The sequence below is a fragment of the Larimichthys crocea genome, chromosome III (assembly GCF_000972845.2).
Source record: "Larimichthys crocea isolate SSNF chromosome III, L_crocea_2.0, whole genome shotgun sequence".
Classification (NCBI taxonomy): domain Eukaryota; kingdom Metazoa; phylum Chordata; class Actinopteri; family Sciaenidae; genus Larimichthys; species Larimichthys crocea.
In genome coordinates this window covers 3136431-3150298 of record NC_040013.1, presented here as the reverse complement: position 1 = coordinate 3150298, position 13868 = coordinate 3136431, and the positions used below count along the sequence as shown (strand labels likewise).

The window sequence follows — 13868 nt, the reverse complement described above, 5'->3', positions numbered from 1 at the left end:
TATGAGGAACATATGCAGCAAAATATGAATGTCTGTTGATTGATTTTTTTTTTGCTCTCATCTGCGAGCTTTTCTTTTACTGTCGTCCATTATTTAGACAGCGTAGCGTAAGGACGTAATAATTGTAGCTCAAAGTAATAATGCGCATGACACCGGCTCACTTGGCATGAGGCGAAACAGTCCTCCGCTCAAGCTGCGGGATGGAATATGATTGGCGGTTATTTGGACTTGGTGACCTGCAGTGTGGATTCACCACCTGACCCGACATGTCCTTGGATACAAAACACCCGCTCAGATCGCACAACAGAGAGGAAATATATCTGTTGCCATGCGTTTTTGGGGAAGTGAAGCCTTTTGGATTTTTTTTTTTTTTTTTTAGAGGCTGCTCTTCTTTGCACTGTATATGTATAGGGATGTCCATGACACACCAGGCATTGTCAGCGGACAGAAAGCTCTCTTTGGCAGCCCCCTCGGTGAAACAGCACGATAGAAAGTCAGAGAAAGAAAAGAAAGAGAGGAAGAAAGAGAGAATGTGCCCACATGAGTGTGACATAGTGCAGCCGGACTGATTTGCTCACCATGACAACCGCACAGAGAGAGGCGGGGGGACTTGGGGGACCCCCTGGCTTTTCGGCCCGGCACAATACGGAGAGGCACGGCTGTCTTAACCTCAGTGACATCCCTGTTGTCAGCGGGTCAAATCCTTGAATATCAATGAACTGACTCAGTGCCCCTTGCAGTGGTCTTCAAAAGTGTCCGACTCACATAAGAAGCTCTTGCTGTCCTCTCTGACCTCTCCTGACCTGCTTCCAGCCTCTCGCTGCATTCAGACCCCGAAAGAGTGATTCCTCCGCAGGGTTAAACAACACTTAATCAGCACACACGCATTCCTGCTTCCAGTTTAAAGTCGGCTCAGTCACTTTGTTGTCTGTTAGATCGGTGATTCCAAACTCGCGGCACATAGCTGCCAGGTGGAGAGATTCTGGAGCACCTCAGCCGATATGATAAAGAATTTACTTAACTGCAAATTGTTGTGATGCTGATCTGATATATTTATTGTTGCAATGCATGAACAAGTAGGCCACAGGAGTCAGTTGTAACACATGAAAGGCATATGTTGCCATAGAGCATGAAAACTAGTTGGCAAATGAGAAGAAGCGTCAAAATAGTTTGGATAAAATGTTTAAATAGTTAACTAAGAGTGGATAAACATTTGAAAGAGCTAGCCAAAATAAATTGATGAATAATTAGAATAATTACCTAAGATTATGGACAGTATTCGATTAGTTAACAACCTAAAACCTGCATTCTTTTAATGACCAGTAGGGGGCAGCTCCATTGGCTGCAAAAAGAAATACATTTGTATTGACTGCAATGGAAAAACAACTGATTTATTACCTCCGTGAACAGTTTCCTCATGAGTTTATTATATCAGTCTCTAGGCATGCTTTAGGGCGTGGCTAACATGTGCTTGACATGTCATTCTCAGTGAATCAGACAAACTGTCTGTAGCTGTCTACAAACCAATGGATGACGCCACAGTGAGTTGACACTTTACCAAACTAGTCTAAACATTAATAATCCCATTGTATGAAAAAATAACAACATCTACTATTATATAGCATTTCACACGTCCGCTTTAAAATCAACTGAAACCAACACCTTCAGACATAGACTAGGAGGTAAATCACATGAAAAGGGTTGGTAACTGTAAGAAGAAACAGATTTGTAAAGCACGTGAGCAAACTCCTAGTGTTCCTGCAGCAGCGCCACCTATCAGTCGATTCCCCGTCTGCTTCAAATCACGTGTTTCCTGCTTAATAGAACATTTCGTTGTCTGCGGCACTGCTTCTTTCTCGCCTTTGAGAAAAGCAGAAAGAAGAACAGAGGCTTGTCTTTATGATGTTTTTGCGAATCTACCCATGTTGGTTCAAAGCGTTGTCCGTGACCCGAGGCACCGATCAAACAGGGAGCTAAATTTAGTCCCTCATTTTCATGTCAGACATTCTTGCCTATGATACACTACATGATGAAGATTCATAAGCATACAGTGCAGGTGTTGTGCAGTAAATATGCAGACAAATAGTTTGCATGCTTTTGTGGAACACCCATTACCACAGTGCAAGTGCGATGGCATGCCTTTGGCTCGAGCCTTGTACTTATGACAGCTGTTTTATGGACTACAATCAGTTTTCTTTCTTTATTTTTTTTGGGCCATGTAAATCCTGGTTATGTTCACATCTGTTCTTGAAGACTGGTAGAAAGAAAGAAATCTTTTGGAAACTTTCCTAACCGATTGTAACTAAAAATACAAGTGCGTTTCATTCAAGCGTTGACAAGTTTACGGAAAAAAACAAACCTCAACCAAACATCAAAAGCTCAGGAAATACATTTCAGTGTGAAGAAATGTCTCAAAGCCAGTAAGTCACTGTGTAAACAGAGGCAGCAGAGGGGCACAAGTGTTTCAGCTGGGTTGTCATACTGCAATCACAGATTGGCCCTTTAAGTGGGTCCTTATTTTCCACTCACGCCAGATAAGTAGGCTTTGACCCCTTCTCTGTGTAGATTAGCTGCTGCTGCCATCACTCCCATTACTATTATCAGGACCAGACAATCTGGCCTGCCACCAGTGTCCAGGAAACCGAGATTCTTTCTCCATGCAATAGCCTGATTACTCAAAGGAACACATGCACTGGTATCAGATACAGTCGCAAAAGCCAACAATAAAGTCATTTATCATCTCAACTGTTCCTCGATACTTTTCCCAAATTGCTTCCAGTCCTGTCACTGCGTAAAGCCAGCTGGGAGCAAAATGGGACATTGTCTTGGACCGCCATAGAGCAACACATGTTATGTGTTGTGTGTGCCCATTCATATTAACTTGATGCCCAGGGGGAAAAAAGAAAAGAAACACTCTGCGAACATTCGTCCTATACTGAAGAGAATGTGGCCCAAACCTGAGCAGTGAACAAGCTGACAAACAGTGTAGTGTGTGCGTGTCAAAACAAGACTTTGAATTGCAAATGCGGGATCATGAGGATATCAAGTAACTGATCAGCCACAGTGGACTGTGTGCAAGTCAAACCCCAAAAAAACAGACACCATTATATTTTTGTTGCTGTCATCGTCTAAACTGTTTCCCCCATGAGGAGGGGGTGCATCAGCTGCAGGAGAGAGGTGTGGAGAGCAGCGCCAGGTGAGAGTGATTGGCACACCTGTATCCAGTTAACTAATCACTCTCCCTTTTTAACACAGAAGTGTGCTGGACCTGCGAGAGCAGTCAGAGCAGACAAAGCCACTGCGAGGCGGTAGCAAGGGTTGCACAGACGAGAGGTCTCAGAAGCCTGCGATCGTCTCAAAGCGAAAATAAAAAGATAGAATCTAAAGTCATTTGTTTGTACGTTGTCTGTGCCAAAGAACCCGCAGTGACGACTAACAACGTGTAGCTCGACTCAACTGCAACTTGCACAACAGTAAAATACTTAGACATGAATATATCAGCAGTCATCACTCATAAGGGCCAATTTTTTACTTTTATTTTGAATGCAGGACTTCTTCTTGTATGTTTACATCGTGGTATTGTTACTTCTGAATGCTTCTTCTGTCACTTGCAAATTCACTGAAACTCCCCATGGCGCCTGTTATCCCGTTTTCCATTAGTTTCTCAGTATGCACTGTGTTTTAGTGTGTTGTGTGTTGCCTTCTGAAGAGATTTTACTTTGCAAATGTCCATCAGCCGGATGTGGTCAAGCAAGAATATTTGAAATCCCCATGTGGCCTAAATCACAATTGAAAAAGATCAGATTCCACGTGATTTATGACGTTCTCACTGATCTCATACTGTGTGAGTCACAGTTCAAAAAGATACTGAAATCATGACTGTGTGAGCAAAAAAAAAAATGGGTTGGGCTTGAAGTTTGATTATGGCTTTTGACGAGTTTGTATCACTTCTTAACAATAAAGTATACTAAGTAAATAGCCTTGGTCATTTATAATTTTATGAATTGTTAGTATGTTGTTTGTCTTATGTGTCAGCCCCCTGATGAACTGGGGGCTTGTCCAGGCTGCGTCCCGCCTCTCGCCCAGTGCCAGCTGGGATCAGCTCCAGCTTCCCGAGACCCTGATGACGATAAGCGGTTACAGAAAATGCACGGATGGTTTGATTTTATAGATGAGTGAGTGGTTAGAATGCATGCATCGAGCAGTGTGCTCACAATTAAGCGGTTGATGTGACATTCAAAGTCATTATTAAAGCGATGGCGGTGGTGGTGGTAGTTGTGTTATTTTGTGTCTTGCTGCCTTTTTTAGTTTATGTAAAAATAGTCAAATGTCTGCTTACAGTATATTCAGCCAGCAGGGCCAGGATGTTTTCTCCAAGTTTATGTGAGAGATGATTGTGTAGTTTCCTTTCATGTTCTCCCCCTCTGTGCCATCTTTCTTTGTTAAGTTTGCTCAGAGTGTCTTTGAACCACAGGCATTTTCTCCCAGCGGTGTTCGTAAGCCCTGCCAGATCCATCATCATCCCCTCTCCTTCTGCCTGTCCCTCTATAGCTCCTATAGTGTCTGTAAAACTCACGCACAAAAAAATATATACACATGTAGAAAGTCTCCTGTTGTGTCTCTGGTTCTCTGCACTCCACCGTCAATCTCCGTCGCTGCCTTCGCCTCTTACATGTGACAAACAGGAGCATGGTCACACACACACACAGTTGAATACACGTATGCGCTTTTAGATATAAGAAACACAAATCGTTTGTTTGTTTGTGTGTGAGAATGTCCACTGACAAAAAGAAATCCGCCCCTGTAATTCAGCTGCGTTTTAAAATGATCAGCCCTCTTTGCAGTGCGGCTTAGGAAGGTGGCAGATTAAGAGTCTGCTGCTAAATCAAACCATGGCGAAAGAACCTTTTTGCTTCCAGCTGACACCAGACTGTTCACATCCCTCCTAACCACACTTGCCTTCTCAGTCACGTTGCAGCACATGGGTGCTGGCGCTACTCTCAGATCTAAAAGGAAGTAATACTACTTCCTTTTAGATCTGAGAGTGTTGTGTTGCATATCTGTCATCGTGATGAACATGAACATTATGCTCCACTTGTTGTTATTAAAAAGATGAATAGTTTGTCTGCTGAATATAAGGATAACAGCTCTTACAGCTGACTGTGCTGGTTTCCCCCCTTGTGCTAAGTTAAATTATCCAGCTGTTGGATGTAGCTTCATACTTGCTGCGTGCAGACATGAAAGTGGCGCTGATCTTCTCATCTTACTCTCAAGCAAGAGTGTGAATCAGCATATTTTCCCAAATGTATAGCTATTTCTGTACGGATTAAAGCTTGAGAACATAGGATGAGTATATTTTGAGGACCCTCGAGCCTGCTGCGTTCAAGTTCTCTGTTTTTATCAGGATGGGGGACAACTCTATCAGTGCTTGACGTTTGAAGCCGAAAACGGCGGCCACCATGTTGGATGTACTGCTTCTTTCACCTCCCGGTTGATATAAATATTGGTAAAGACGTGGATCATCAGCAGACCTGAGACAGAATGACGCTCGGCTGCTCAAACAAGCCATCTGTAACGGCACTTACCTGTCAATCAAAGCGCTCATGCTGTTAATCCTGCATAACTTCACAGCCTTAGCCTTATTCGAAAGGAAGAAGAGTTAAATAATAAATCAAAAAAGGAAAACCTGGTAGTGAATGTTGAAAACATTTTTACAGCTATTTCTAAAACCTGGGTTGAACAGGCTCAATCTCGTGCAAGTTGGAATATTCGGTCGTCTAAAAAAAAAAAAAAATCTAAATGAAGTTTACAGGGATGATCATGCTGCCTGAACCTCGCTGAATCTTGATGAGATGTTGTGGTCCGATATGATCTACTGGAAAACCCCTTGCGGCTCTTATCCAATTTCCATTTGTTGCACAGTGTGCGCTGTGTTTTTTTGTGCGGCGTGCGTGCATGTTTCTGGAGAAATTTTCAGAAATGAATCCGAGGAAAACATCTTTGATGAGTAGCCGCCAGTTATTGGTGTTCTCATCTCTTGGTGTAGTTTGCCAGATATCAGCGTGCATGCTTTCACATGCAGCGAACCAAACAAGGCAAGTTTTATGAGGAAGGGAAAAAAGGGAGTCTTAACGGAGGAGGCTTATCATAAAGAGAACAATGTCTGCCACGCTCTGATGTTGCATTCAGCCTAACTAGTCCTCCGAGGAAGTGCGCCGCTGCCCTTCTTGTATGCGGGGAGGGGGAGTGTCTGTTTGCACAGGTCTCTGTCAGTTAACACTAATCTGCCTGATCTCCACCTCAAAGTCACTCACTTCTCCACATGCAAATAAACATATTCAGTCGTCTTTCAAACCAAAGCCACTATCAAACACTTGTTTGATCAGCAGAGGGCCTGCGAGGCAGTTCATTATGCATTTGAAAAAAAAAAAAAAAAAAAAAAGTGTCCTGCCCTCGCTTTGCAGGCAGAGAACTCATTGTTGCCAGGTTTTTATGTAATTACTCTCACCTTCAGCAGCGGCTGGGAACAAATGCCTCTACAGCAGACAGAGGGGTGTGTGTGTGTGTGTGTGTGTGTGTGTGTGTGTGTGTGTGCAGATTGGCCATATGTACTGTACTTTTACATCGCCCTAGATTCTTTTGCTATATGGCTCGATTCAGAACACGACGCCCACCCACACCTCCTTCAACCATGATCCTCGGAACTCTGGATTCATGTACCAGAAGAACTTGAGGGATGAAAGTGTGCTTTCATTGCATTCTCTGATAACACTTTGGTCTATGAGACTTGCCGCTCTCTCTGTTTTTTTTTTCTTTCTTCAATAACCTCTTTTACTTGCTGCTGCTTCAGTTGTCACGATTCTTCGTCTCTGGTGCAGCCAAACTCTCCAAAAAGACAGAGGCGACAGATTTACATTTAGAGCAGCTGTCTAATAAGAGAAACAAGTGCCAAGAATCTGCGCATTAGGAGCATACATGTTGGAAGAAATCCACCCCCCCCCTGAGCACAAGCCAAATTCCTTTGTGTGTATGTTGTGCGTCATGTATGAGTCTATGACATTGAGGAGGCTAAGCACTGCTTTCCAAACAGACAGGCCTGAACTGGTAAACAGGTGCTGCTTGGAGCAGCTGAGGATGAGGACATGGGGCGTCTCCACAAAGCCTGATCAAAGAGGAGCTGCCACAGCCACCAGTCATCCCTGCAACATGATTTATGTCACCGTGTCAGAGAACTTTATGACTGCTTTACTTTGTCTGCTGCAAAAACAGCAGACAAAGTAAGGTGTTGCTCTGCAGCCTCACCTACAACAACAACACGGCCCGAGAGGAGAAGAAGAAGGTGGAGTCGTGTGTTGATACAGGAGTGTAATTTTAAGGTCTGGTGGAACCAAAATGAGCCTTTGACATGCAGAGGAGGCTTAATTGTTCTGTCATGTCAACTTTATGTTGGTAGTACAACTCACTCTGCAAAGACACTTTACATCAGCTCAATTACAGAGTGTGGAAATCTGAAAATGAAGGCTTGATTAAATCCAATCAAGTGGATTATCAACGGTTTGATGCTTTCACACGCCAAAACAGACACCTCCACCCCCCCTGCATGCCACAGCAGACAGACTGAGATCAAGGATGATGGCAATCGTCGTGGTGGAGTTTATGGATACGTGGGTCTGAGATTCATCAGCCTTAGTCACATGGTCATGGCGGGATTCCCCCCCCCCCCCCCCTTTTCCTTGTAAAACATGTCATCACAAAGAACGTTTAATGATCAGCGACACTACACGAAAGATGTTTCAACTCCGGCTGACAGAGACACGTCTGGCTTGATAAACCTGTGATCTGATGAAATAAGATCTACTCTTTAAAAAAAAAAAGAAAGAAGCCTGAATCCATTGATACGTAAAAACTTTCTCGCTAGCAATACTTTACCCTTGCTCTGAGCAGGATTTTTCCCCTCCTTTGAAGAGAGGAGAAGAAGAAGTGAAGCCTGCTTGGCTGAAGAAGCCCTGGAGGGGGGTGGTAACTGTCATTTATATTTACAGCCTTCCCAGACACCTCGGGGGCTGTTATCCAGGTGGCCTCTGTTGAAGCTCTCAGAAGCACTCACACCTTTTTCGCAACTCAGAGTATCAATAGACACTGGCTGACTTTGATTCAGCCACATAAAGGTTGTGAGTCATGTGCTTTTGACTGTTAAAACGGGTTGGGTTGACGCTGGAACTTGAATGCCCTGCGGGATAAAGCATTACTACACTTCTGAAACTTTATTAGACCATAGAGGACTCTCCGGCATCGGTTTTAAGGATTTGAAAGTGAGGCGGATAACGGTAGAAAAAGGTTGTGTAGTCCAAAACTGCATGAAATATGCTTATTAAATGTATCCGTATTCTCTTGTGGTTCTGTCTTATGTTTGACATACTTACGTACACGTAGTCACGGACTTTTAAGTATCCATGTTTCACTGTTGCTCTGACAGCACTGTCAAGACAAAAGTCAATTTCTGTTGCTCGGATTCAAGACTAGACTTGTGCCTCGTGTCCCTTGAAATTGTTTCAGTGTATGGATCGTTTAACACCAAATCTCTCAGGATACCACACAATATATTCGGGTTTGCTCATGCTTTTAGAAAAGCCTCTTCAGTCAATATGTAACTACTTCAAATCCAGGCCAGATGTGTCTTTTGAAATGTCACTATGCCCCCGCTGATAAGAAGAGAAGAGATGACAGATATTCTGTATTTTTGGTTCGCAGCGATTCTCCCTTTTTCAAAGTCAAACCCTTCAAACAGTCTAATCCTGTCCTGAATGAGAGCTGGATTATTGTATAACCCCCCTCCCCACACACACACACACACCCTCTTCGCTGATACCGACACATGCAACACAGCGAGAGAAAGTGAGAGACTGGGGGAAGACTAAAATGAAGTTATATTCACTTCAGCTTCAGGGCTGTATAAATATCCAGCATGAAGGCGGTGAGGAATATGACATAAAAATCATTAACAGGTTGTCAAAACTCTGATGTAAACTGCACCTACAACACTGGACACTTTCCCTTTTGATTACAACTCACTTTCCATCTTTATGAACATTGGCTGTAATGTCGACTAACAGGAGTAAAGTGTGCACGCTGTTTCAAGGTGAAATTTTCTCAGCACATACTCTAACCTACCTGAGAATAACATTGTGATCTAAGACTAAAACCTATACGCATGAGTGACTCTGTTGCCTTATTTGTGCTGAGCATAAACAGGGAAGACAATCCTTTCATGTCACACATTCTTTGGCATGAGGAAGTCGCAGGGTGACATACATAAACGTCCCATTGTTTCCTCCTGAGCGTTTGAAAACAAGATGTTTATGTGCATGGTTACATACTTTTGAGCTGCTGAACTGGCCATAAAACCATTAGTAAACACTTTAGCAAAGACGTGTCACTTTCTGTATGATAATACCCAGCTCTGACGTTCACAGAGAAACGTTGATTGAAATGTTTCTGCTGCAGGCTGAGAAGCTGCATGCAGATGTGTGAGAACTCCAACAGAGGCAAGAAAAAAAACAAGAGTAGCAGTACACAAAATGCACCTTCACAAACATTTAAAACTAGAACGTTTTATTAATTTTTCTATAAAATCTTTTTCTTTTCTTTTTTTTTTTTTTAGAAATAATATAGACAAACGTTCCCTTGTGCTATAAAACAGCAAAGACACACACACACACACGCACACACACGCAATGGAAAACTCAACCGCGTGTACAAATAACTTTTTTTCAATAACGAGTGCTTGATTAATTTATGGCGTGGATTTGCCTCACAATGGGGGGCAGTTCGTAGGGTCTTTTCAACAGCTGCTCTCACTCCAGTTCAAACGTATATGACACTGCCTCGATTTCCATTAAAAAGCCTCCAAACACAACACTCATCTCTCTGACCATTTGCCTCCATTGTCTGTGGGGTCCTTTCATTGTCTGTAATCTGTCACTAACAGTACAAGTGTCTTTTTTTTTTTTTTTGCCTGTAAGGAAAACATCTATTGCACATTATTCAAGTAACCCCATGGCACATCCAAATGGTTTATTCCACTCTTTTTGTCTTGGGAACAATAAGATTTTTTTTTCTTCCTCTACCAAGTTCCTCAATAGGATAAGTGAATCCAGGAGTTTCAGTTTTTTTTTCTCAAACAAAGGCAGCTCTTGTTGCATGAGATGGCTCAAGATACAAAAAAAAAAAACCACATTGCATGATCTTCAATGGAGTTTGCATAAATAAAACATAAACCTTGATTCTTTTGATGGCACTCTGATTACAAAGTCCCGTTTTAGGGTAAGGGCTTTACACATATTTTTGGGTTTATACAAAGAGAGCCAGCTCATACACATGTCGGAGGGGGCCGTGTAGGCTCATACTTAGTATTGGGCCCTTTGAGAGATGGGTGAGGTTTGATGTAAGGCCTGCTGCTGGTGAACACGCTGGCAGCCTTCCTTCTCGTCCTCTTCTTCAGCTTCCTGCTGAACACATTCTGCCACGACTGCAGCGTCTTTGAGGTCCAGATCCACATGCCGCTTGTGATGCCCACCACCAACAGCATGAAGATCTTCACCATGAAGATCTCAACGGCGGGGATGGAGGTCTTCATGACGCACTCGTCCGACTCCGGCCCGTTGCTGTCCATGCACTTCTGCTCCCCAGCCAGGACGCGCCAGTAGTCCATGTTGAGCCTCTCGTAGAAGTAGCAGGCGATGACGCAGGTGGCCGGGACGGTGTAGAGCACGGAGAAGACCCCAATGCGAACCATCAGCTTCTCCAGCTTGTCTGTGTTCTCTCCTTCTGTTTTCATTATCTTACGGATGTGAAAGAGGGCCACGAAGCCCGACAGCAGGAACGAAGTGCCAATAATCAGGTAGCAGGAGAGGGGAATGAGCACGAAGCCTGTGAGAGCTTTAACGTCCATGCTGCCCACGTAGCAGACGCCCGTCAACTCATCTCCAGCCACCTTCCTCATCACCAGGATCATGATGGTCTTCACGGCCGGGATGGCCCACGCCGCCAGGTGGAAATAGCTGCTGTTGGCTTCGATGGCCTCGTGACCCCACTTCTTCCCTGCAGCCAGAAACCATGTGAGGGTCAGGATAACCCACCAGAGGGAGCTGGCCATGCCGAAATAATACAGGATGAGAAACACAATGGTGCAGCCGGTGCTCTCCAGACCCTCCTGGATAATATACTGGACCCCATTGTCTCTGTCACAGGCTATTCTGTCAGCTCCCACAAAAAGTCGGATGAGGTAGCCCACAGAGTAAACACAGTAGGACATGGAGAGGAAGATGATCGGTCTCTCTGGGTACTTGAATCTCTGCGGGTCTATGAGGAAAGTGAGCACCGTGAAGGCACTGGAGACAAAGCAGAGGATGGACCAGATGGCCATCCACACCAGAGAGAACTGCTTGTCGCCCTGACTCCAGTATACATCCACTTTGGGGTAACATTTAGGTGCACACGACTCACTTTTCTCCACAAAGTGGAACTTGCCAGGATTGCTGCAGGTCTGCTTGCTGCCGCTGTCTTTAAGTTGCAGGTCCTGCCCGCTCAGAGGCCGCTGTGGTCTGAAATCTGGAGGCTGGGTGTGGGAGACTTTGGGTGGCTCATCTGAGCCGTTGTTGGGCGCCTCCATGCAGAGGTTGTTGGGGTCGTTTTTGGTCGGCAGCCGGGAGCAGTCCAGAGAGTCGGGCCAGGGGAAGTTAAACTGCTCCAGAATGGGCGAGCATTTCAGCTTGACCTGCTCACACATCACCCTACATGCTGGGATCGGGTTGGACACCTGCTCGGTGCACATCGGAGCATACAGCGAACACAGGAAAAACTTGAGATGACTGTGGCATCCAAACTGAATCAGCGTGGCAAACTCCTGCAGCTTCATTGCCGCCTCTATTTGGTCATCGTGGCCCATGAGATTTGGCATGCGGGTCATGTTGTAGCCAATGTCTTTACACTGGGGGATGTTGATCTGTTGACATCTCCCTTCTCCTGACCAGTCCGGGTCTATTGAGCTAATGGCTGAACTCCCATCACTCCACAGGAGCAGTAGCACACAGATGAGGCTCAGTTGAACAGTGGAAAGCATCCTCTCCTCTTGATTTAAAGAAAACAAATGAGGCCAAATGTTCACCACAAACCACAAGTTTCTGTCATTAAAAAGTCAGATGAAGCCTAAGTTGGTGTGACAAGATGGAAAAACTTACAGAACTATCTGTTGCAGCAGCACCTTTCCCTCATTTCAGGTCTGGAGAGTTGGATAAAAAAGGTCCGAGAGGGTTTCCCGTGCGTTCTGGTCCATGCTTTCATGCGCTCAGCTTGTCTCTGAAGTGTTGGAGCTACTTATTCAGACCTCTCGCAGCGTGCGTATCAGTCTACTGAGGGTGAAACAGACTGAGTATGAGCTCCGATTTGTTCCTCACTTATTTCCAGAACACTCACACGTCCGTCCGCACCGCATGTCACTTTTTCTCCCCGGAGTATATGTCCTGGTAGCGGCGCGATTTCACTCCAAGTTTGGTTAGGGGGAGGAAAAAAAGCAACCAAAAATAAATCTCCTCCGGTCTTTTTGCCTTTTCACAAGGCACCGAAACACTCAGCCAGTCAGCAGAACAAAGTGGAATAAATATCCTCGGTTATAATCAATAAACGCGTCCCTGAAATGCGGGATTGTGCTCCTCCCGCAAAAGCCGCCAGTTGATGCGTTTGGTGGCAGCGCTCGTCTGAGCTGGTCGGAGCCTCCGTCCCGGTCTAACCTGCCAAAAGATCCGCCTTCAAAGACAGCTACTTTGCATAAGAAAGATGACACTGACACGCGGATTATTTTCAAATCGTGCGGAACAGCTTGTTCATTACAGCAGCTCTCAAAGGCTCACAGCGTACTTCCTCCCCTCTCTCTCTGTTTGTTTGTGCTCAATCCACAAACTTCGACACGAACAGGACACACAGACGTTTTAGGAGATTTTCACCTCACTTAAATGTTGCGTAATGTGGCTCCCAGGCGCACCGGTCCAGAGGCGCACCACAAGCAGAGCTATTGACACCACTATGGTTTTATTCTTTGACACTTTAATGCTTTATCCAAGTTTTGGACTGCACCTCCCCTAAAATATCAGATAAATACAACATATTGACAGTTTTCTCCATCTCTTTACATGTTCTGGATCAGTGCAACATTTGATTTTTGCATCATATGTTTCATATAAGATAGATGTTTTACTTAAACTCAGAATATAACATGAGGACATCCAAACACAGAGATGATGCTGCTCTTCTGCAGAGAGCAGCTCAGGTACTTTTCAGTGTAAAAATACTGCAACAATGCAGAAGTTCAGTACTTTAAATAGTAAAATATACTTCTTAATCTTGCAGTTGATCCAAGGTGGAGCTGATTTGAACTCCGTCACATCTTGGTTTGATAGTTTACTCAATAAAAATGCATCAAATTTGATTTGTTTTGCATGTAAAATATGTTACACCTGTCAAATAAGTGGTTTTTCTAGTACAAAGTAGCATCAAACTGAAGAGTGAGTACACACGGTGCATCTCGAGTTTGTCCTTTAGTTCAGTACTCCATCACTCACACTGACACCTTCTTGCAGAGTGACTGGGATCATCTGAAGTGATTTTCTGGTGTAGAAAAACCTAAAACATGGTGATCATAGACTGAAACTTTCAATATTATGATAGCAAACTGAATGCTGATCATCTATTGTAGATGGACTTATCACATCTCGTAACTCACTTCAACTGAACATGCTTCGTTTATTCCTGGGTGGGAAAGACGAGTTTGCAATCAACATCCAAGAAGACAGTGGATGTAAAAAGTTAAAATA

General features: G+C 44.2%; 1 protein-coding gene across 1 annotated transcript; it reads right to left on the bottom strand.

Moving 5' to 3' along the window:
* Positions 1-9998: 9998 nt before the first annotated feature.
* On the bottom strand, positions 9999-13152 carry fzd10 (frizzled class receptor 10). The gene has a single exon (XM_010736076.3). The coding sequence runs from the start codon at positions 12119-12121 to the stop codon at positions 10370-10372; it is 1752 nt and encodes a 583-aa protein (XP_010734378.1). The 5' UTR covers positions 12122-13152; the 3' UTR covers positions 9999-10369.
* Positions 13153-13868: the final 716 nt, after the last annotated feature.

Bases quoted from the DNA above. Each gene is read 5' to 3' on its own strand.
- fzd10 (XM_010736076.3), bottom strand. From the start codon at position 12,121: ATGCTTTCCACTGTTCAACTGAGCCTCATCTGTGTGCTACTGCTCCTG.